At 41.9% G+C, this 26002-nt stretch overlaps 1 protein-coding gene across 2 annotated transcripts in view; it reads right to left on the bottom strand.

Moving 5' to 3' along the window:
- LOC126280740 (mucin-5AC) overlaps positions 1-26002 on the bottom strand; it is a 400966-nt gene that overhangs the window by 159776 nt on the left and 215188 nt on the right. For both annotated transcript variants that reach the window (XM_049979789.1, XM_049979788.1), the window contains exon 3: positions 6955-7086. In XM_049979789.1, coding sequence (XP_049835746.1) covers positions 6955-7086 — 132 coding nt within the window. The remainder of the gene's footprint in view (positions 1-6954; positions 7087-26002) is intronic.

Below are 26002 nucleotides of genomic sequence, written 5' to 3'. Positions count from 1 at the left end.
TAAGAAAGCAACAGAAGAAACTGTTGTGATATTTTCGAAGAGTTATTAAGTGATTTTCTGAAAATGGACTCTCCCTTAATTTTCAGAAAACACGCTATATTCAGATCTGTTTAGCAAGTACAGCATACCAATAATTCTTGTAGCACGTGGAGAGGGGTCAGTAAGCGGGGTAGAATGTTCCCAATTTTTTGGTGTATACACTGATGAAAACTTGGACTGGAAGATGCAAATTACGAAGTTGCCCAAACAATTAATTTCGTCCTACTTTTGCGATTCATTTGATTGTTAGTCGTGGAAATAAAGTAATCAATCTGTTAATATATTTTCAATATTTCCTCCCAATAATGGGTTATGGAATATTATTCTGGGGTAACTCTCAATTAGAAAGAAAGTAATGATGGCACAAAAGTGAGCAGTAAGAATAAAATGTGGTGTTCGTCTTCAGTCATCATGTGGTTACCTCTGGAAAGGACTAGGCCTTTTCATCACACTATCACAATACATATATTCACCAATGAAATTCGTCATAAATAGTGTATTACAATTTGAAAGAATAGGGATTTCTACACTTAAAACTCTAGAAGAAGAAGTCACTTTCATTACTCATTATTTAGGCTATCAAATCATCATAAGAAAGTTCAATATGCATCAAGAAAAATATTGGATCAATTACTGGTAACACAAAATGTCTGACAGGTAGCAAAGCAAACTTTAAATCTAATCATTTATTCTGGTCAACTTCTATTCTACAGACATAGAGGAATTTTGATTTTAAAACTGGTAGGTAAAATATCTTGTTATTAAGTGCAGTTTTCCGAGCAGAACCGAGAAAACATTTCATTAAAGGTAAATTCAGACAAAGGTGCCGTTTAGAAACTTGTAAGGAGCCGTCCACTGAAACTAACGATGTATATACTGTCACGTCTCACATCATTTCCATAAAAAGAAAAACGTTCAAATTGTCTGGGAAACGTGTAACTAAGTGACTACAATTTCTGTCCGTGTCGAGCGCATAGGCATCCACAGAAATTTATGCAACGAGGGCCAACATTGCAAAAGTTCCATCTTTGATAGAACTGATTAATTAAATTTTGGGACTTTTCGTGTACCAACAAATAAATTTAACATGAAGTAAACAAAATTTATTAAATTTTAAACATTTGATAGCTATCTTTCAATACTTCTATGATGGTAACTTACTGCCATACCTTAAAGGTAAATAAGCTATGTGATCAAAAGTATCCGGACACCCCCAAAAACAAATGTTTTTCATATTAAGTGCATTTTCTGCCACCTACCGTCAGGTACTCCATATCAGTGACCTCAGCAGTCAGTAGACATCGTGAGGGAGCAGAATGGGGCGCTCTGCAGAAATCACGGACTTCGAACGTGTCAGGTGATTGGATGTCACTCGTGTCCTTCCAAGCCCTTAAACATTTCTTGGTTCACTGTTTCCGATGTGATAGTGAAGCGGAAACGTGAAGGGACACGTACAGAACAAAAGCGTACAGGCCGACTTCGTCTGTTGACTGACAGAGACCGCCGACAGTCGAAGAGGGTCGTAATTTGTAACAGGCACACATCTATCCAGATCATCACTCAGGAATTCCAAACTGCATCAGGATCCACTGCAAGCATTAAGACAGGTAGGCGGGAGGTGAGAAAACTTGGATTTCATGGTTGACCGGCTCCTCATAAGCCATAGATCACGCCGGTAAATGCCAACGACGCCTCGCTTGGTGTAAGGAGCGTAAACATTGGAGGATTGAACAGTGGAAAAACGTTGTGTGGAGTAACGACTCAGGGTACACAACGTGGCGATTCGATGGCAGTGTGTGGTTATAGAGAATGCCCGGTGAACGTCAGATGCCAGCGTGTGTAGTGCCAACAGTAAAATTCGAGGGCGGTGATGTCATGGCGTGGCCGTGTGAGGCTTGCACCTCTTGTTGTTTTGCGTGGCACTATCACAGCGCACGCCTTCATTGATGTTTTAAGCAATTTCGTGAACATCTCTGTAATGGACTGGCCTGCAAAGAGTCCTGACCTGAATCCTTTTTTTTTTTTTTTTCCATCAGTCCACTGACTGGTTTGATGCGGCCCGCCACGAATTCCTTTCTTGTGCTAACCTCTTCATCTCAGAGTAGCACTTGCAACCTACGTCCTCAATTATTTGCTTGACGTATTCCAATCTCTGTCTCCCTCTACAGTTTTTGCCCTCTACAGCTCCCTCTTGTACCATGGAAGTCATTCCCTCATATCTTAGCAGATGTCCTATCCTCCTGTCCCTTCTCCTTATCAGTGTTTTCCACATATTCCTTTGCTCTCCGATTCTGCGTAGAACCTCATCTTTCCTTACCTTATCAGTCCACCTAATGTTCAACATTCGTCTATAGCACCACATCTCAAATGCTACGATTCTCTTCTGTTCCGGTTTTCCCACAGTCCATGTTTCACTACCATACAATGCTGTACTCCAGACGTACATCCTCAGAAATTTCTTCCTCAAATTAAGGCCGGTATTTGATATTAGTAGTCTTCTCTTGGCCAGAAATGCCTTTTTTGCCATAGCGAGTCTGCTTTTGATGTCCTCCTTGCTCCGTCCGTCATTGGTTATTTTACTGCCTAGGTAGCAAAATTCCTTACCTTCATTGACTTCGTGACCATCAATCCTGATGTTAAGTTTCTCGCTGTTCTCATTTCTACTACTTCTCATTACCTTCGTCTTTCTCCGATTTACTCTCAAAGCATACTGTGTACTTATTAGACGGTTCATTCCGTTCAGCAGATCATTTAATTCTTCTTCACTTTCACTCAGGATAGCAACGTCATCAGCGAATCGTATCATTGATATCCTTTCACCTTGTATTTTAATTCCACTCCTGAATCTTTCTTTTATTTCCATCATTGCTTCGTCGATGTACAGATTGAAGAGTAGGGGCGAAAGGCTACAGCCTTGTCTTACACCCTTCTTAATACGAGCACTTCGTTCTTGATGGTCCACTCTTATTTTTCCCTCTTGGTTGTTGTACATATTGTATATGACCCGTCTCTCCTCATAGCTTACCCCTACCTTTTTCAGAATCTCGAACAACTTGCACTATTTTATATTGTCGAACGCTTTTTCCAGGTCGACAAATCCTATGAACGTGTCTTGATTTTTCTTTAGCCTTGCTTCCATTATTAGCCGTAACGTCAGAATTGCCTCTCTCGTGCCTTTACTTTTCCTAAAGCCAAGCTGATCGTCACCTAGCGCATTCTCAATTTTCTTTTCCATTCTTCTGTATATTATTCTTGTAAGCAGATTCGATGCATGAGCTTTTAAGCCGATTGTGCGATAATTCTCGCACTTGTCAGCTTTTGCCGTCTTCGGAATTGTGTGGATGATGCTTTTCCGAAAGTCAGATGGTATGTCGCCAGACTCATATATTCGACACACCAACGTGAATAGTCGTTTTGTTGTCACTTCCCCTAACGATTTTAGAAATTCTGATGGAATGTTATCTATCCCTTCTGCCTTATTTAATCGTAAGTCCTCCAAAGCTCTTTTAAATTCCGATTCTAATACTGGATCCCCAATCTCTTCTAAATCGACTCCGGTTTCTTCTTCTATCACATCAGACAAATCTTCACCCTCATAGAGGCTTTCAATATATTCTTTCCACCTATCTGCTCTCTCCTCTGCATTTAACAGTGGAATTCCCGTTGCACTCTTAATGTTACCACCGTTGCTTTTAATGTCACCAAAGGTTGTTTTGACTTTCCTGTATGTTGAGTCTGTCCCTCCGACAATCACATCTTTTTCGATGTCTTCACATTTTTCCTGCAGCCATTTCGTCTTAGCTTCCCTGCACTTCCTATTTATTTCATTCCTCAGCGACTTGTATTTCTGTATTCCTGATTTTCCCGGAACATGTTTGTACTTCCTCCTTTCATCAATTAACTGAAGTATTTCTTCTGTTACCCATGGTTTCTTCACAGCTACTTTCTTTGTACCTATTTTTTCCTTCCCAACTTCTGTGAATCCTAAAGAACACATTAGGGATATTTTGGAACGCCGACTTCGTGCCAGGTATCACCGACCGACATCGATACTCTCCTCAGTGCAGCACTTTGTGGAGAACGGGCTGCCATTCCCCAAGAAAACTTCCAGCACCTGATTGAACGTATGCTTGCGGGAGTGGGAGCTGTCATCAAGGCTAAGGGCGGGCCAACACTATACTGAATTCCAGCATTACCAATGGAAGGTGTCACGAACTTGTAAGTCATTTTCATACTTAAACGTAGACTTTTACGGCCGGAAATATCATGTCCATTATAATTATCCGGTCTGTTATGCAGTGGTCGGTTGATGAATTCTGTGTCGATTCCCAACGTTTCGTCTCCGACTGGCAGCAGACATCTTCAAGGGGGTCCGTAGCTCGATGGCAGGTCTAACACACCCACTGGCTCGCTACTGACTGCCGCTAAATTCCGTGTCCGCGCGCTCCCACGCCGCGGCGTGACGACACGTGTTTTGAAAACGTCAGTGCAATTGGCCGCTGTCCGTCGCCGTCGATCGCCGTTGCCATCACCCAGTAGTGGACGGGTGGTACACATCTTCTTTAGCACCGACATCCATATACCGTTTAATTTCACGCCCTCCTCCTTTCGGTTGAAATTATTTGGGTGTTTGGCGATTTCGATTGCCTCCCTGTAGAGCTTTTCGTAATATCTGCTTGTGGCCGCCAGTATTGCGTCTCCTCGAAACTAATATTGTGGTTCCCTGTAGTGCCTTTCGTAATATCAACTTGTGGCCGCCAGTACTTGCGTCTCCTCGAAACGAATATTGTGGTTCCCTGGATGGAAAGCATGCTCTGCAACAGCTGATCGTTCCGTTTCTCCTCTTCTACAATTTCCCTTGTGCTCTTCCAAACGTTTAGAAACAGTTCTTTTAGTGGTGATGTTTATGTGGGTACCAGTGGAATGTCCGTGACACAAGAAAGAAAGGATCCATACGCTGACCTACTGAAAGGCGGGCAGATGACGTTATAAAACACGGCTGTTCCATCTCTTATTCACTGTAGCGAAAGCCGAATACCTATCGAAGAACTTTCAACAAACCCCAAAGTGCAAGAATGAAAACGATCCTACGCTACTAGAGAGATCAGATAGGAAACGAAACAATGTGACAAAACTTGTACTAGGACCAAATGAATGCAGAAAAATGAGTAATATTAGTGCATCTGCTGTTAAGACATTGAGGTGATGGACGACACACAGATCCTAAAATTTAATTAACTTATAAACTGAAAAACCAAAGCGCTGCAGGAAGGCAAAAGGACAGATGAATGGAGAGAGTGATGAAGAATAACGGCAGAAACGGACGTTTTATTTCTTTTGATTAAATAACTCAGTATTATGCGCTTGGTATTAACATCAGAAAACATCCTCCGATTTTATAAAAGCTTTACTCCGCTTCGTTGCATTATGAAATGATGGTTGATGGGCGACCGAAATTATATTCCCAACTGGAACTCGTACCAAGAACTATGCGTCTACCAACTGAACCCTCCGGGCAAATATATTGTACAAGCTATTCGAACGATCGAACGGGATGTCAGACATTCGTGTTGTACCTAACGTGAAAACAGCTCAATAAGCTCGTATGCACTGACGAGTTAACATTTAAGATTCTGTGTGTAATTATTAAACGTAACTAGTACCGCAATGCAGGTTCATTTCCTGGTGTTTCGCTTAGAAGGAGAAATATGATATCTCACACATACCAACAAAGAGAACACGGCAACCGCCATTACCCGATTTCCCACGAACTTTACTCAGTGGAAGAGGAGTCAAAATAAGCGAACACGTATATCTCGGCTTATTCGTAGATACTCGACTGTTTCTGAAAAAAAAAGGATGCTCAAAGTTTTCGAGGTATTTTCGAGGTTCTCCGCGCTATATCTTCAGACGAAAAGGCGGCTTCTTAATTTTGCGTCCCGTATTCGAAACCTGATTACTGTTTTTATTTATTTTATTTTATTTCATTTTCATTGTTTTCATTTGTGCGCACAAGTTAACTACAAGAATATTTCTTAGCAAATTATGGCATACAACGTCGTTATATTAATTGTAAAATTGTAAAATTACAAGTATATTTCACAACACATAAGTGTGTATTGTATGATGAATGGTTACAAACTTTTTAAATTCTCGTATTTTGATATTTCTTTCTCGTATCAATTCATATATTCATTCTCATATTTTATTCATATATTTATTGTCCAGGAAAATTTGGTGCATTCCCTTAATTCCCTTAGATGACAGCGACCGCAGACACATTCGAAACACAGATGTTCCGAACGCCACGAGCATCTCGCGAAGGCAGGTTTGCCACAGTGTATTTCTTCATATGAATCTCACTCAAGAAAAAAACGACGTTAACATTAACGAAGACTTCGCGCCTTGGCAATACTTTCACGTGAATCATGAATAACGGTTCATTTTTCCGAAAAAAAGCGCTTGCAATTGATTATAAATCAAACACGCTACAGGAATTTTACCGAAAGCAATTTCAAATAATTTTCTAATTTTTTTTTTTTTTTTTTAAATACACTCACTGACAAAAATCGGAATGACTCCCGAACGTGCTACTTCACGCCGTGACGTCAAAAACTGGGCACGCTCAACGCTCAACGTTCGGAAGCACGGTCCGTGTGCCGACGGCTTAAGGGAAGACTCGAGAACAAGCCGCGAGACACTGTCCCACAGTTAACTGTCGTGTACGAGAACATTAGAGAGGATACGTAAGCTCGGATTGGACTGTGTTCCTTCCACAGCGACCACCCCAGCGTAGTAAGCCATTTAAGAAAACCATGGAAAACCTAAATCTGGATGGCCAGATAAAAATGTGAACCGCCGTCTTCTCGAATGTCAATATACATCGCTTCGTAGTAAAGATTGGGTGGTACTCACGGCTGAGACAGGTGTGTCGGCGGAACTGCAGGAATCCGGGCTCGCAGCGGCATAGGCCGTGTATGCAGCTGCTGTTGGCCACCTTCAGCGAGCACTGCTCCCGCACCAGGCACTCGAAGCCCAGCAGCGTCGCTGAAACACGACACATACACACACAGGTAAAGTAGGTGCAAAAAGTGATGCTCTAGGAGGGAGAGAGTCACATATACCAGCATGTATATGCATAGTCACAGTGAAACTTATTGGTCTGTAACTAGCAAGCACTAACAAAATTTAATTGGGAACTAAAGCAACCAAGGCGACAAGCAAATACTAAAAAATAAGAAAGGAAAATACGAATCTGATTGTTTCCGTCACATTCGTTTGTCAGTGATGTTGCACAAAGCCGAGTTTGTTATATTTCACAGATTCTGAGTTTGGCAATAGAACATTCCTTTTAGCATTATCATCGCCATCATCATCATCATCATCATCATCATCATTATCAACAACAACAACAACAATAACATCTTTATGGTGGTGAGTGCAGTATGCTCAGATCAAAGAGGAATTCAAGATTATTCTCCCATCTCTTCTACAAGTGTCCAACATCTTTCCAACTAGTCGGTTTGTGGAGCGAAGCATTTTTGCAAGTATTTTGTCTTGCATTCGTAAGACATACTCGTGCCAGTTGCATACTGTAATTGAACACGTCACCTGAAGTTCTTATGGAAATGCAGATCGACATAGACATTGATCTTCCATAGAGGTAGCACCTACTGTAGGACCAAGACCTATCCAAATAAGCTATCCCCGCCCGATTCACAACCCTCCTTGAGAGCTTTTACGTCTCCAGTTATGTTTATGGAAAAATCTAGATACAGCTGTAGAATACAAGATATCAGCATTTACTGTAAATAGGAATGGAAAGTGGTCAGAAATTGGAAAATAATGGATTCGAGGCTGTTTTTATATTAATGGATACGCAATAACTCTGTCTGTAAACCTCGATTCTCACAAGAATCTGCTTCGAAAGAGTGGCTACATTGTGTCCAGATTTCGTAGACTGGGAATCGTACACCTAGCAACAGAAAATCTTTTTGCAGAGTTTAAAACAGATGGAATAACTACATTCGATCTAATTCATTTTCTACATTGTGAACTTAAAATGATATACGGATATCCAGCGAGATTGTGGAAAAGAGTTCAAAAAATGATTCAAACGGCTCTGAGCACTATGGGACAACTTCTAAGGTCATCAGTCTCCTAGAACTCAGAATTACTTAATCCTAACTAACCTAAGGACATCACACACATCCATGCCCGAGGCAGGATTCGAACCTGCGACCATAGTGGTGGCGCAGTTCCAGACTGTAGCTCCTAGAACCGCTCGGCCACCCAGACCGGCTGGAAAACAGTTGTCAATGTACATCACATTACATTAGTGCTTGTTCCATACATTATGAACGCGACATATCGTAATGATGTGGAACGTGTCACTTTAACATAAGTTTTCTGTAAACACCCAAGAATGCGTGGAATATTTTAGCAATAGCTGCAGGAAGTAGAAGGCAGAATTCAGCTTCCCTAATGCTCTCAACTGGAAGAGCTGCAAGAAGGAATGGAGCTAATCGTTAAATGGCTGTGATAGATGATTTGCAGGTATGTACTAGAATTCGGAAACATTCCTTCTTTGTATTACAGAAATACTGGTTGGAAAAACAATTAGATGATTCGGATGTAGATTTAAATTATAAGTTACAAATTAAGCTTGATGTTATGACAACGTCATCAACCAAAAAAAGGGAGTTGTTTCCTCTGTGCATGAGTATGCAACAATTAATACAGATTTTGTATGAGCCTATTTGTTTTCTTTTTATACTGCCAAAAGCATATTTATTTTCTTACTTGTTTTAGTGACAAAATTCCTGATATAGTCTACTACTTACGATAATCTACTTGCGCAGGTCTTTTCGATGGTGACGTTCAAAAGTAGCTATAAGTGGGCAAGAAAACGACACTGAAAGGTAGTCGGAAGCGGGTAGCAGAACGCACTGGAACCTTCGCTCCATATCTGTATGAAAAATAGTGAAAACTAGCAACTCTCGTCTCGTATTTTATGTATAATGTTGATTTCACACGTTAAAATTACTGTTCAGTAGACTGTCCGATAGCACAAGTTATTCAGTCATCGCCAACTGTGTCTTAACCAGTAAGTTAGATAAGTAGTGCCAGTAAGTGAGCCATATCCGTTTTGTGTTGCCACAGAAGACATCTTTACGTATGGTGATAAATAATATCGACCGTTATAAGTGCTGTTTTATTTTGGTGCAAAGATCAAATTTTCGTTGGTGATCAGCGACTGAACTTTCCTCTGTGCGGTACCTTGCCCGTCGTTATCTTTAACAGAAGTAAACTGTGGACTCGCCAAATTTGTCTAAGTGTTTAGAAAGCTGTCATATCGTACTTGGTGCTTTTCATAGTCACACTTGTATATTACGGAAATATACAGTTTTAATGATACATCGTATTAAATTCCTCTACAATACGTATTACTTTTATTATGCTTGTTTGTGCTAAAGCATCAGAAAGTGTGACGCCAATGGATAAGCAAGCTGTAGATATTGCTATTATTCAGTAGTTCATTATTAGAACAGAGTTCTGAAACATTTTAGAGAGGCTTTGCACCATAGTTACAATTTGCAGCCTTCCTCAAAGTTCGCTTTTGTACACCAGTGGAGCACAATATCAAGTAGACCCAAGATAAAAAGTAATAGCTAAATTAACCAGTCAATAACGCCCATTATATTTTTATAGTGTAGATCAGAATACATTATCTTCTTTTCACATTAAAATGTTGCTTGTACAGGTGATGAAAATTCGTTTTTGTACCACCAGCAACGTAGTCTCAAGTAGGGCTAAGAGAATCTGTAAACTATTACTACCTTGACTTCTTAGCATATTGTTTTAACCAAATATGTTTTGAACTGTTACAGAACAAAAAAGACAATGTAGACATGGAAATAACATTTTGATTCTTAACTTGAGAGTCCACAGTCTTGTTTTAAGAACCAAGTGAGGTAGAGAACAAGATGGCCAACTCTAGCCAACAGACTGGTTGGCTGAGCCGTCTTAATGGATGGTAAAATTTGTGTGTGTGCGTGTGTGTGCATGTGTGTGTGAATGATAATGGGTATGGTGTCTAAAAATGATGAGAAAACTAGATTTGTTCTATGAATGCTGACAAAAGATATGCTTCTGTTGTGCAAAAGCTAATGAACTATCTGGTTCTGCCAACGCTGACGAGATGACGACTATAGAAATATATGCACTCTACCCATTTCGTTTTAATGGCCAGTACAAAACTAGACTCTGATTCGAGGAAAGGGGAGAATTGTGGAAAGGGAGGGTGACGACAAGGGAGGTATGTGCTTCAGTAGAGGGGAGGAGGGTGAGAAGGGAGGAGGAGAGAGGGGGGGACCTGCAGTAAGTGAGGGGTGGGGCATGGGTCATCCATTTGCACCTGCCCCCATATGTAGCCAATCCAAATGTCGATGTTCTGTTTGTTCCCAGAGTCGCCATTGCAGTACTGCTAAAGGCTTCGTCATTTATTGGAAGAAATTTGAAAGAAAAGTGTTAATCTGATAATGAAACAGCATAGAAGACAGTACGACCAATCCTATTATTTTTTGCTCATTCAGATGACAATGACAGAGTTTATCCAAACAACTGTGGATTATAGTCATCTTTAGATCCAGTATTGCAGCACTGGACATTTCACAACATTGGACCTCAAGAGGGTTGTAAATTACAACTGAATCTGATAACAGTATGTGTAAAACCATGACGCCATCTGGTTACATCAAAGAAAAAGAATTAACTCGTAATCTACGTAAACGATGTTTACCTCTCGTTTCACAAAATCCTGGAGTGCTGCTTTGATTTTTGAATCAGACATGATAGAAGATGTCGAAGGAGTTCAGAGATGTAAGGTAACAGGTCAGTATAAATCATGTGATACTATGTAACAAAAGCATATTCTCTACAGTCAGAAATGATGGGTATTTTCTCCTAGACGACAGTCAGTCTATTGTTCCACATCAGTTATCAGTTACCGCTTTGTGTGTTTGCTTTGGAGGCTATCGAAAAAGCATATTTCTACAATACGTGTTTGATCAATAAAAAGCTGACATCGTTCACAAATTCCTTCATATTCAATATCCTCAGCGGAAATCTTATACCACCTGTTATGTCTGTAGCAAGTGAATCATATTCACTGAAATTATTCTGAAAAAAGAAAAACCTCTTCCTGTCGCACGCTCTGCCTCTCGGATTATCTGTACTGCCGAAGCTATGTTGTTTTTAGATGTCGTTAAATTGAGTTAACGTCTCAATGAATTTTACTGTTATCTAAAATGGAAGTACAAGTTTTATCTTGGTTACATAAAGTGTTTCACTAACCCTTTCAAAGGCCTTACCCCACACCACTAAATACAATTTAGTGAAGTATTTTGCATGTAAGTTAAACATATTATACATAATGAGATTTTCACTCTGTAGCGGAATGTGCGCTGTTTCGCAGGAGAGTTTCTGTAAAGTTTGGAAGGTAGGAGACGAGGTACTGGCAGAAGTACAGCTGTGAGGACTGAGCGTGAGTTTGTGCTTGGGTATCTCAGTTGGTTGAGTACTTGCCCGCGAGAGGCAAAGGCCCTGGGTTCGAGTCTCGGTCCAGCACACTGTTTTAATCTGCGAGGAAGTTTCATATTATACATAGTTTTAATAATTTTTGCTTACTGTCTCACTTCCTGTCATAGTGGGTGAAATAGAGGAAATTTTTTTCATAGACAATGAATTACAAGTGCAGCAATTATCAGTAAACACATGAAAACGGTGGCAATAATGTATAGGAGAATGTCAGTGGAGTGGTGAAACAAATTATGCAGATAAAAAGTTTGATGTCTTGGAACACTAGTTACTTTGCTTTTCTACAGTGACGGAAAAATTTGCAGCACCAAAAAATAATTAATGTAAAGAAGTTTTGGAAGTACATTAGTCTGTATAACATAGATAAGTCATTAACATTGCAAGTTCACAGGTTAATGTAAGCGCGAGACAAGTCATTGCAAACCTGAAATGCTGGTGCATTAATAACCGGTGTAATCGCCTGAATTTTTAATGCAAGTGTGTGTGTGTGTGTGAAATCTTATGGGACTTAACTGCTAATGTCATCAGTCCCTAAGCTTAAACACTACTTAACCTAAACTATCCTAAGGACAAACACACACACCCATGCCCGAGGAAGGACTCGAACCTCCGCCGGGACCAGCCTCACAGTCCATGACTGCAGCGCCTCAGACCGCTCGGCTAATCCCGCGCGGCTTAATGCAAGTATGTAAACATGCAAGCATTGTGTTGTGCAGGGGCCGGATGTCTACTTGGGGGGGGGGGGGGGGAGTTCAATGCCTGTTGCACTTGGTGGGTCCATTCAAGGATGGTTTGCGGATGACTCTAGAGTTGTCGTCGGACGGTGTCCCATATGTGCTCGGTTGGAGACTGATCTAATGATCAAGCAGGCAAGGCATCATGTCGACATACTGTAGAGCATATTGGGGTACAACAACGGTAACTGGGCGAGAGTTATCCCGTTGGAAGACACCTCCTGGAATGCTGCTCATGAATGGGAGCACAACAGATCCAGACGCCAGACTGACGTACAAACTTGCAGTCAGGATGCCTGGGATAACGACGAGAGTGCTCCCGCTGTCAAACGAAATCGCACTTCACACCATAAAACCAGATGTAGGTCCAGCGTGTCTAGCATGCAGACAAGTTGGTTGCAGGCACTCAACTGGCCTCCTTCTACCCAGCAAAAGGCTATCATTGACACCGAGGCAGAAGCACGTATCATCGGAAAATATAACAGACGTCGATGCCGCTCTAGAATGAGCTCTCGCTTCATACCACAGAAGTCGCAAATGGCGGTGGTTTGGGGTCAGTGGAATGCACGTTACAGGCCGTCTAGCTCGGAGCTCGCAGTGAAGTAGCCGATTTGCAACAGTTCCTTGTGTCACTAAGGTACAAACTGCTGCTCAAATTGTGTCAGAGCCACAGGACGAACACGACGGTCTTCGACTCTGTAGTGCGACGTGGTCGTACGGAACTTGGTCTTGTTGCGACCGTACAATCTCGTTACCACCGCTGCCAGCAATCACGTACATTGGCTACATTTCTGCCAAATCTTTCTTCAGAATCGCAAAAGGAACATCCAGCTTCTTGCAGCTCTGCTACACGACCTCTTTCAACCTCAGTGAGGGGCTCGAAATAGCGTCTTTGTTGCTTTAAAGGCAGTCTTGATCCACATCAACTCACAACGTCCTAAATCGAAGTCCTCTATGCTTGCGGCCGTTGCAGCGTGTGTTTAAAGCAAACCAGATCTGCACCCTCATAGTGGCGCTACCAGCGGCACTCATCTGCGAAAGGATCTACACTGGAACAGATATCATCTATCAGATGTTGAAATGTTTGCCTATAGCTTTCGTATATGTCGCACAACTCCTTCTTAGTGCTGCGAATTTTTTTCCGTTCATGTATAATCTGTTTCAGTTCAGTATGCTTGATGTGAAAGGTACCGTCGGTTTGCGTCAGATATTTGAAAATAATCAAACATTTTGTCACCGAAAAACGTTTTACTGCCAGCATTTTAGGATAAAAGCCACAGAAAAAAATTATACGAATGCCAGTCACCTTTACCACTGTCAGGAGATGAATGGTCCTTTAATGAATGGGAAAGACGAAGCGGGAGTGGTATTTACGCATCATTTACCGCATTTGTCAGAATTGCTTTCTGGAATTTGTTGTTCACCTAAATCACGTTACTGTTCAAATCAAATGTTCAAATGTTCGTGAAATCTTATGGGACTTTACTGCTAAGGTCATCAGTCCCTAAGCTTACACACTAATTACGCTAAATTATCCTAAGAACAAACACACACACCCATGTCCGAGGAAGGACTCGAACCTCCGCCGGGACCAGCCGCACACATAACTGTTTCTGAATATTGTAGTAAACAGAATGAATGTAGTCACTCTATCTTGATCCCGTCTTTTCCTGATAGTGATGGCGATCCTAATTCAGCGGCGCCATCTATCCTGGTGGTAGGCATGTTATTTACTAGGGCTTAATTTCTTCATATCACTTTGGACATTTGTCAACCCGCTAGTATGAAACTTTCCTCTTCCTCTCGTATCTGTAGCTGTAGAAAAGCACTTTTTTCATGGCACGTCAAAATGTCTTCGTGTTGATTGTCAGAGTTTTTCACTTATCGAGACGGCTTTAAAATTGATTGGGCATTTTCTTTTAATGTTACTCCTCTAGTTCATCGTAGCATTTCCGTTGCATCGATTTCCTGTACGTGTGTCTGTTTTAATGCCCAGACTTGAGCAACATACTGCTGCGTCGGTCTAGCCATTTTCTACATTCTGGCTTTGATTTTTATGGGCGTTTTAACTTCGCACAACCCCCTAAAGTTAGCCGGCCGGAGTGGTCGATCGGATCTAGGCGGTTCAGTCTGGAACCGCGCGACCACTACGGTCGCAGGTTCGAATCCTGCCTCGCGCATAGATGTGTGTGATTTTCTTAGGTTAGTTAGGTTTGAGTAGTTCTAAGTTCTAGGGGACTGATGACCTCAGATGTTAAGTCCCACAGTGCTCAGAGCGATTTGAACACGCCACTTATTCCAACTAGAGGTTATTCTATTAGTTATGTCTGCTTCAATTGAACCGTTCTCTTCTTTCATAAATGATTCCAGTTGCTTAAAATTTTTTACTGTTGGAAGTGTGTCACTGAAGTGATTCCAGTTCATTTGCAACTATGAGAAATTAGTTGTTGGTAAAGCCCCTGTACAAAGCTGCAACACCCACACTGCGTGACACTGACCGGAAAACATTCTGGCCGAACCGTTTACTGTTGTGAGCTGTCAGGGTGGAATGAAGTAAATTCGCAGTTGCGTTGGCGGAGACAGGTAACCAGCTGTCCCTGTCCAACCTGTATCTCAGCCAGCAAATTCCTCAGGCGTTCAGTCAATGACAATGCAGTTCAGAGTGAGATGCATCGACTGGTGTCAGGCCAACATTCGAGATCGCTACCAAGTAGCGTTGCAAGCGGTGGAACCGTTGTTCGACAAACTGAAACCAGTTTCGTTTGAAGGCCAGATTCGACACGGAAGTACTATTGTTATTTCTCAGTGCTACTTTCATTTTTTCACCTCCTTTGCATCACTCTATAACATTAATTCACCAGTAATGCATACAGCTGTTGATATTTCTTTCACCTCCTTTGCACCACATAATAAAATTTATTCACCAGTACGCATTTAGCTGTTAATGAGAATATCAACACCACACGTCCGTAAACAATTTGGAAATTACTGTAGTGGATTACCGCGTATGGTAATAGTCGACACACGGAAGGTGAACGTAGGACAAAATGGTTTTGTTGTTCTGGAGTTTTCGAAAACCTAAAAGTCTTTAAGGTTTCCAAATTTGGATGTGAAAGAAGGGATTGGATATACGTGCTATCTTTCAGCAATTCTTGTTATCTTCACTCTTAACCGATACGGTTCCTGATGCGAATGACATCGAAACAAAAAGAAAAGATAAAAAGAACAATCTACGAGCCGTACTCATTGTCTCTAATGATGTCGAAGTTGAGTGCGGCAATGAAGTCATCTGGTCGCATATAGCAGATGTAGGTGAAACCAAATTAATTGTTGGATGTTTTTAATGACCACCCGATTCTGCTACGACTGTCTAGAGATATTCAAAGAAACTCTATGGTCAATATCTCGTAAATACCCGGATCACGCAATACTAGTTGGAGGCGACTTTAACCTGCCGAGTAATAGCCATGGATGTCAACGGACTCATTGCATGGGGTACAGACAGACAGTCGTGCAAAATACGTTTGAACAAGTTTCCTAAAAACTGTCTTGAGCAGCTAGCGCGGCAGCCCACACGCAATAGCAATACCTCAGACCTCGTAGCTACAAATAGGCCAGACCTTATCAACAATGCCAGTATAGAAAAGAGGATTAGCGTTCATGCTATCATTATAGAAACTGTGATTACGAAAGTTAATAAATCAGTCACGAAGGCCAGGAGAGTGTTTCTGCTAGACAGAGCAGATAAGTAGTTATTAACATGTTACTTAGACAGTGAATTGGCATCACTTAGTTCCAATAAGATGGGTGTAGAGGAACTGTGGGAAAAGTTTAAGCAGATTGTAAATCATGTCTGGAGAGTTATCTGCTTAGTAAGTGGATAAATGTTGGAAAAGACACACCATGGCTTAATAACGAAATTTGGCGAATGCTGAGGAAGCAAAGGTTAATAGAGATTCGTGCGTCGGTGAAACGTTCTACCTGCGAAACATGTAACTACCACCGTCACACCTTGTCAAAAGATCTGGGATATCCCGAGGAAATTCTCGTCCTACGCAAAGTCACTAATCGAATCTAAGGCTTTCATTCAGTTTCTTGTTGACTAGCCTGGTATGGCAGTTGAAGATAGCAAACCAAAGCCGAAGTTTTAAATTTCACGTTAAAGAAATCGTTCACCCAGGAGAATCGTACAAGCGTACCATTATTTGACCATCGGACAGAATGCAGTATGGACAACACGGCAATAAGCATACTTGGCGTAGAGAAGCAACTGAAGGATTTGAAAGCAAATAAATCGCCAGGTCCGGACGGAATAGCAGTTCGATTTTACAAATGGCTTTGGCCCCTTACCTAGCTTGCATCTATCTGAATCTCTCGCGCAGCACAAAGTCTCAAGTGACTGGAAAAAAGCGCAGTTGACTCCTGTATGTAATAAGGGCAAAGAACGGACTAGCAAATTTACTGACCAATGTCCCTAACTTCGGTTTGTTGCAGAATCCTTCAACATATTTTCAGTTCAAATATAATAAACTTTTCTTGAGACTGAGAAGCTTATGTCCACGAATCAGCATGATTTTAGAAAGAATCGCTAGTGCGAAACTCAGCTCGATCTTTTCTCACGCTTTATACGGCGAAGCATGGATGAAGGACAACAGGAAGATTCCATATTTCTAGATTTCTGGAAAGCATTTGACACAGTGTCCATTGCAGACTGTTAACAAAGGTACGAGCATATGGAATAGTTTCAAAGATGTATGAGTGGCTCGAAGACTTCTTAAGAAATAGAACCCAGTACGTTGCCCTTGACGACGAGTGTTCATCAGAGACAAGGCTATCGTCAGGAACACCCCACGTAAGTGTGATAGGACCGGGTGATGTTCCCTATGTACATAAATGATTTGGCGGACAATCTGTGGTTGTTTGGTCATGATACTATGGTGCACGGTAGGGTGTCGAAGTTGAGCGACTGTGGAAAGATACAAGACGACTGGTGTCGAAGTTGAGCGACTGTGGAAAGATACAAGACGACTTAGACAAAAATTCCCAGTTGGTATGACGAATGGCAGCTAACCGTGAAGGCGGGTAAATGTAAGTTAACGCAGATGAGTAAGAAGATCAAACCTGTAATGTTCGGATACAGTATTACTAGTGAATGCTTGACAAAGTTAAGTCATTTAAATATCTTGGCGTAACACTGCAAGGGATATGTGGTAGAACGAGCGTTTAAGAACTGTGGTAGGGAAGGCGAATGATCGTCTTCAATTTATTGGGAGAATTTTAGGAACGAGTGGTTCACCTGTAAAGGAGACCTCATATAGGACGCTGGTGCGACCTATTCTTGAGCGCTGCTCGAGTGTTTGGGATCAGTACCAGGTCGGACTGAAGGAAGACATCGACGCAATTAGAGGCGGGCTGCAAGATTTGTTACCGGTAGGTTCGAACAGTACGTAAGCGTTCGGCGATGCTTCTGGAACTGAAATGGGAATCCCTTGAGACAGGGCGACGTTCTTTTCGAGAAACAACGTTGATAAAATTTAGAGATCGGCATTAAAAGCTGAATATCTAACGATTCTACTGCCGCCAACATACACTCCTGGAAATGGAAAAAAGAACACATTGACACCGGTGTGTCAGACCCACCATACTTGCTCCGGACACTGCGAGAGGGCTGTACAAGCAATGATCACACGCACGGCACAGCGGACACACCAGGAACCGCGGTGTTGGCCGTTGAATGGCGCTAGCTGCGCAGCATTTGTGCACCGCCGCCGTCAGTGTCAGCCAGTTTGCCGTGGCATACGGAGCTCCATCGCACTCTTTAACACTGGTAGCTTGCCGCGACAGCGTGGACCTGAACCGTATGTGCAGTTGACGGACTTTGAGCGAGGGCGTATAGTGGGCATGCGGGAGGCCGGGTGGACGTACCGCCGAATTGCTCAACACGTGGGGTATCGGCGAGGACCATTCGCAACCGTCTGCATGAAGCTGGGCTACGGTCCCGCACACCGTTAGGCCGTCTTCCGCTCACGCCCCAACATCGTGCAGCCCGCCTCCAGTGGTGTCGCGACAGGCATGAATGGAGGGACGAATGGAGACGTGTCGTCTTCAGCGATGAGAGTCGCTTCTGCCTTGGTGGCAATGATGGTCGTATGCGTGTTTGGCGCCGTGCAGGTGAGCGCCACAATCAGGACTGCATACGACCGAGGCACACAGGGCCAACACCCGGCATCATGGTGTGGGGAGCGATCTCCTACACTGGCCGTACACCTCTGGTGATCGTCGAGGGGACACCGAATAGTGCACGGTACATCCAAACCGTCATCGAACCCATCGTTCTACCATTCCTAGACCGGCAAGGGAACTTTCTGTTCCAACAGGACAATGCACGTCCGCATGTATCCCGTGCCACCCAACGCGCTCTAGAAGGTGTAAGTCAACTACCCTGGCCAGCAAGATCTCCGGATCTGTCCCCCATTGAGCATGTTTGGGACTGGATGAAGCGTCGTCTCACGCGGTCTGCACGTCCAGCTCGAACGCTGGTCCAATTGAGGCGCCAGGTGGAAATGGCATGGCAAGCCGTTACACAGGACTACATCCAGCATCTCTACGATCGTCTCCATGGGAGAATAGCAGCCTGCATTGCTGCGAAAGGTGGATATACACTGTACTAGTGCCGACATTGTGCATGCTCTGTTGCCAGTGTCTATGTGCCTGTGGTTCTGTCAGTGTGATCATGTGATGTATCTGACCCCAGGAATGTGTCAATAAAGTTTCCCCTTCCTGGGACAATGAATTCACGGTGTTCTTATTTCAATTTCCAGGAGTGTACATTGCGCCTAGGGACCACGAAAATAAGATACAAGAAATTAGGTCTCATACATCTACATCAACACCTACATCCATACTCCGCAAGCCACCTGACAGTGTGTGTGGCGGAGGGTACCTTGAGTATCTCTATCGGTTCTCCCTTCTACTCCAGTCTCGTATTGTTCGTGGAAAGAAGGATTGTCGGTATGCCTCTGTGTGGGCTCTAATCTCTCTGATTTTATTCTCATGGTCTCTTCACGAGATATACGGAGGCGGAGCAATATACTCTTGACTCCTCGGTGAAGGTATGTTCTCGAAACTTCAACAAAAGCTCGTACCGAGCTACTGAGCGTCTCTCTTGCAGAGTCTTCCACTGGAGTTTATCTGTCATTTCCGTAACGCTTTCGCGATTACTAAATGATCCTGTAACGAAGCGCGCTGCTCTCCATTGGATCTCCTCAATCTCTTCTATCACTCCTATCTGGTACAGATCCAGCACTGGTGAGCAGTATTCAAGCAGTGGGCGAACAAGTGTACTGTAACCTACTTCCATTATTTTCGGACTGCGTTTCCTTAGGATTCTTCCAATTAATCTCAGTCTGGCATCTGCTTTACCGACGATTAATTTTATATGGCCATTCCATTTTAAATCACTCATAATGCCTACTCGCAGATAATTTATGCTTCCAGTTGCTCACCTGCTATATTGTAGTTAAATGATAAAGGATCTTTCTTTCTATGTATTCGTAGCACATTACAGTTGTCTACATTGAGATTCAATTGCCATTCCCTGCACCATGCGTCAATTTGCTGCAGATCCTTCTGCATCTCAGTACAATTTTCCATTGTTACAACCTCTCGATATACTACAGCATCATCCGCAAAAAGCCTCAGTGAACTTCCGATGGTATCCACAAGGTCATTTGTATATATTGTGAATAGCAACGGTCCTACGACACCTGAAATCACTTTTACTTCGGAAGACTTCTCTCCGTTGAGAATGACATGCTACGTTCTGTTATCTAGGAACTCTTCAATCCGATCACGCATCTGGCCTGATTGTCAATATGGTCTTACTTTGTTCATTAAACGACTATGGGGAACTGTATCAAACGCCTTGCGGAAGTCAAGAAACACGGCATCTCCCTGGGAACCCGTGTCTATGGCTCTCTGAGTCTCGTGGACGAATAGCGCGAGGTAGGTTTCACATGATCGTCTTTTTCAACACCCATACTGATCCCTACATATAGGTAGTCGTTTTTCTCTCTCTCTGTTTGCGAGTAGAACAAGAAGGGATATGACCAGCAGTGGCACAGGGTACCCTCCGCCACGTATCGTACGGTTGCTTGCAGATCCCAAAAGAGGCAAATGTACCTAGCGTTCCAACGGATCAACGATGAGAACAAGAGACCCCTATACTTAACATATATTTAGTCAACCCACATCCAGGGGTTTCAGTTCCTTCAAGAGCTTCTTGCCACCAAGCAGCCTTCCAAACGTTGTCGGCCAGTTTCAACCTCTGCAACAGACTCCGGAAATAGCTGCAACTTTTCATTTGTGAGCAGTGTTTCAGATGAAGAACCTACCAATGTGATTACTCAAGATGAGTCCACAACACATCTACAATTAAAACATAATTCTCCAGGAAGGTCGTCAGGTCAAAGTTTATTTATTGACATCTTCCCCAAACCTACGAGGGTGAAAAAAATAAACAAACAGCAAGGGAAAATTGGTTGTTACTGATCAATTTGTAAGGAAATTAAGGTCAAGGACATGAAACTGTGCATTATGTGTGCTAATTATGATGACGAGGTATGTGTGGGTTTGTTGAAAGAAGATCACGAAAATTTTTTTGTCCCATCTGTGCAAATTAATGTTTGATTTGTTTACTATAATTTGAAATTGATAATAATGTGAACTGACCTATCAAAATTAAAATTTTATTTTCTACCACAATTTAAAATTAATAATGTTATATTATAAAACTGAGCTCATTGCTCTTGTTGATAAATAAATTTTTTCATCAGATTTTCAATTCATGTGTAAATATATTCAGTTTCTGAAATAAAAAACAACTAAGCCACAAAGTATCCACATATTGGTATTGTGGCCCAAATGTAGACTTCTGGAAAACAGCAATTTTACCAAATGTAAAATTCGGACATACAATTACGATTACTTTTTTACAGATGGACAATGACTCAAATAACAAATGAGTACAGATTTTAAGAAATCTACCCACAATGGCGGCATTCAAATTCCTCAATCGTTAAGTGGGCCTTAACACCTTCAAGTACCTTACATAACGTTCATATTTCTCTGATGGCCCATCAGGTAACTGACAATACAATGAGACAGACACGACATCCATCTCTACGATGAACGCTGCGGCACCAGTAACTTGCCATGTGCTATCTAAAGTAGTTGGCATTGCATAAGGAGGCATTCACTTTTAGCGTCATTATGAGTTTGCGTGTGAAATTGCTTTTGAACGTTCAGGCAATTAGCATCAGAAGTAACCAACACAAAAGACCAGTAGAAGACAATCCCTATCTCTCTCTTTGTCTGTCTCTCGCTAAGAACTTGTCGAATCCATGTTACGCAGAATCGCACCTGTAAGTGTTCCAAATGTGGACCATCATACTATTGAGTAGGCAGTCATATTGATTTGTCTCACCAGTGTATGTTCTTCAGAATACGTCATAGGTTGCATCAGTGAGTAATTTCATAAGCAGTGTTGGGGCAGCTTTTGTTAGTGCTGAGGTAAAAGCTTTCTTAGAATCTATGAGATCCTGGCTAAGAAGTTTTTATACTCATTGATACGTATCATAATTTTTTCTAGACCTTACAAGTGATCCGTTCTTTTATACCAAAATCTAAATCCACTTTGTTACTTAACCTAGTTAAAAACTATGGTTTTTTCTATACTGTTGGTGATAATTTTAGTGACTACCACGTGAATTACGAGTGAAAGCCAATATATCATAGGTTTTTTATGTTTTGTCATTCTATTTTCTTGCAAAGTGGAATAATAGGAAAAGCATTAGGTGCATGGGGAATTGTCGTCCTCCAGAAACACTATGCAAATTATTTTGCATGTTAATTTTGTTTACTTTTCTTCTAGATATAATTTTTTTTGATACACCTATGTCTCTGGGCACCAATCGTTTAACCGTACCTCGAATGGGTTTATAAACCTTACCTTCTATTAATTCCAGTTATCATCACTCTCATTATTATCTATTTCATTGTTTCATTTCATGAACTGTACAAACATTTAAAGAAATATTGGAAGTATTTTACTTTTTTCTCTCTGGTTAATTATTGTGTTAATTACTTTGAGACCTGTCTTATTAACTGACTGAATGTGATGCCTATTGAAACATCAGTATGGTTTTTTCAGTCTTGAGCTGTGTAATTCGTCCTGGATGTATAGTGATATTTGGTCAAACTGGGATAATACGTTCCACCGAGCGAGGAACCCGCGTAATATATATATATCAGATTCAAGCTTATTAACTTTTTGTTTCAATGAGTATAACCGATCTCTGCAATTTGGTGCTTCACTTGTCGTCTCTTCTTAAATGACAAGACATTTTTTAGCAGACAGATATATTGCTTTCAATACCATATCATGCTAACTAAATGATGGCTGTTTATTATTTTTTAGTAGCTCATTAACGGATCAGACGGTAATATTTTTGCGAGAAGAATTAGCTGCACAAGCACCAATGTGGCCATCTCATTGAGATAATTATCATTTATATTTATTACGCAGAACCCGTATGTTTCATTTTTACGACGTCCAATCTATCAGCGCGTGTAGAGATTAGTGTACACATAATTTTGAAAATTCATGGTCGTAAAATTTTCAACCAAGCAATGTAATTCTAAAATAAGTATTTTGTGCTCACATTTTTATGACATAGAGCGAGAGAGAGAGAGAGAGAGAGAGAGAGAGAGAGAGAGAGAGAGAGAGAGAGAGAGAGAGAGAAAGAGAGAGAGAGACAGACAGACAGACAGACGGACAAAGAATCAAGAGTAGTTATGTTATTGAGAAAAGCTTAGTTTATGTTTTCTCTCTCACCGATGTAACGGTCGTTTTTATGTGATTTGAAACCACTATTCCCTACTGAATCAATCCGACATTGGACATTGTTTAAGCTAAAAAAAATTTGGAATTCCTTCTTTACACATATCGCATACACTGTTTGACAGTTGCTAAAGAACACAGACATTAACAGGAATAATCATAGGCAACGACGGACGACATAAAACATAATACATACGTAATAGAGCTTGAGTCGTAGATTTATATGGAAAAATGTTTAAGTAGGCTGTTCAGATTTTTATGTTGGTAACGCCACGTAGCGCTCTGTATGAAAATCACTGACTGTGCTGTGTGCAGTCTGTGGCTGACTCATTTTTGGAATATTCGTTTGTGTAGTGTTGAGCAGTTAGATGTGAACAGCGCGTAACGTTGTGCAGATGGATGTGAGCCGCCAGTATTGATGGATGTGGGGAAAGAGATGCCAGAGTTTTGAGAGCGGACGATCTGGACGTGTGTCCGTCAGAAAAAGGAATTTTGTAAGACTGGATGGCATGAACGGATATATATATTATGACTTCCGAACACTATTAAGGTAAATACATTGTTTGTTCTGTATCAAAATCTTTCATTTGCTAACTATGCCTATCAGTATTTAGTTCCTTCAGTAGTTAGAATCTTTTATTTGGCTGGCAGTATTGGCGCTCGCTGTATTGCAGTAGTTCGAGTAACGAAGATTTTTCTGAGGTAAGTGATTCATGAAAGGTAAACGTTATTGTTAGCCAGGGACATTCTTTTGTGGGGATTATTGAAAGTCAGATTGCGTTGTGCTAAAAATATTGTGTGTCAGTTTAGTGATGACCAGAATAAATAAAGAGAGAAATGTCTGAGTACGTTCAGTTTTGCTGAGCTGTTTGAAAATCAAATAACGTAAGAGGTTTACTAGCACAGTCATTCATAATTTTTCTAACGGGGCGTTACAAATGTTACGGATTTCACCACATAGGAAAGCAGGATGACAGACTCCCAACTTAAAGGTTGGTATCGGACTCTCAGTAACGAATATGACATCATCGGGCACTAATGCACATATTGCACCTGTTATTCATGCTGTCTATCACAGCGTTCCTAGGGGAAGGGGGAGGGGATTTGTCCAAATCCTCTCGCAAGGCGGTTTTTATTTATGGGAAGGGGCGTTAAACGCATCTGCAAGAGCAGCCCAGGCATGCTCTATAGGGTATACATCGAGCGGGTATGCAGGCCACTCCACACTCCAACATTTTTGCTTTCCAATGAATCCGACACCGCAGTGGTCCTGTGTGGGCAGGCTTTGTCGTCCATCAGCAGAAAATCAAGTCCTGCCGCACCCATTAATGGAGAGACATGATCCAGAATAATCTCCCTGTATTACCGCTGTGCTGTAACGGTAGCTCGCGCAAAGATATGCAGCGGTGTTTGCATATTTTCGCATAGCATTTACACCTTTAGCGGCCGTTTTTAACCGTGAGACAACACGTTTTGACTCATACTCATTACAGTTGCCACAGCAGTAACAGTAATTTGTCAAATGATGTCTTGCAGTACCACACGGAATGTCGCGCTCGTCGGTTCCACAACCACCTTCGTCAAACGCAGTACTGCGTGAACTGTTTTGAATGCACACAAAACGTTCATACCCAGCCTTCACCGTAGTTAACACATCCTGCCCTCTACATTTCATTTTACTGTCGTTGCTCTGGTGTTTCGTAGCAATTGTCGGTTGTTCCGTAGCAACTGACAATTGTTGCTTAGCAACTGTTAGCTGTTCCCTAGCAATTGTCAAGCAATGCACAGTAACTATCGATCAATATTCCGTAAGCCACTTTACGGTGTATTGCGAAGGTTGATACTGGTAACGCTCCCCCCCCCCCCCCCCCCGCCCCCCTCCTACCCCTCCGCTTGTCGGTAAATCCCCAGTAGAGCTGCACTTTCTCAGATTTTACCGTGGTCATTTCCAGGAACCAAGGGGGAGGAATTAGTACGCTTCCCGAACACTCCTGGAACGTCCGCTCTCGGAATTTCAAAGATAAAGCTCAACGCCTCTCTTGTAGGGTATGCCGCTGGAGTTTGTTGCGCATTTACGTAAACTTCTTAGACCTTCTAAACAATACCATTACGAAATGCACCGCTCTTCTTTATCTCTTCTATTAATCCAACCTGTTAAAGGTCACAGACTGAAACGCACAATATTCAAGAATGGGTCGAACAAGAGTTTTATAGCCACTTCCCTGGAGAAAGATTTGAATTTCCTTAAGATTCTTTCATTGAATCTCAGCATGAAACCTGGTTTCCTTGTTGTTGTTGTTGTCCTCTGTCCGAAGACTGGTTTGATGCAGCCCTCTGTGATACTCAACCCTGTGCAAACCTATTCATCTCCGAATAACTTCTGCAACTTACATCCTTCTGAATGTCTCCATCTCTTGGTCTTCTTCTACTAATTTCACCCTCACACTTCCATCCAACACTAAGTTTGTGATCCCTTGATGTCTTAGAATATGTTCTACCAACCGGTCCCTTCTTCTACATAGGTTGTACCACAATATTTACCCAATCCTGTTCAGCATCTCCTCATTAGTTATGTGATCTACCCATCCAATCTTCAGTGTTGTTTTGAACCACCACACTTCAAAAGCTTGTTTCCTTTTCTTATCTAGACTGTCTATCATCCATGTTTCACTTCCAAACGTGGCTACACTCCACAGAAATACTTTCAGAAAAGACTCCCTAACACTTAAAT

The sequence above is a fragment of the Schistocerca gregaria genome, chromosome 1 (genome assembly GCF_023897955.1).
Source record: "Schistocerca gregaria isolate iqSchGreg1 chromosome 1, iqSchGreg1.2, whole genome shotgun sequence".
In the NCBI taxonomy this organism is placed as follows: Eukaryota; Metazoa; Arthropoda; class Insecta; order Orthoptera; family Acrididae; genus Schistocerca; species Schistocerca gregaria.
Note: the sequence above shows the minus strand (reverse complement) of the source record. Positions and strands in the feature narration are given on the sequence as shown.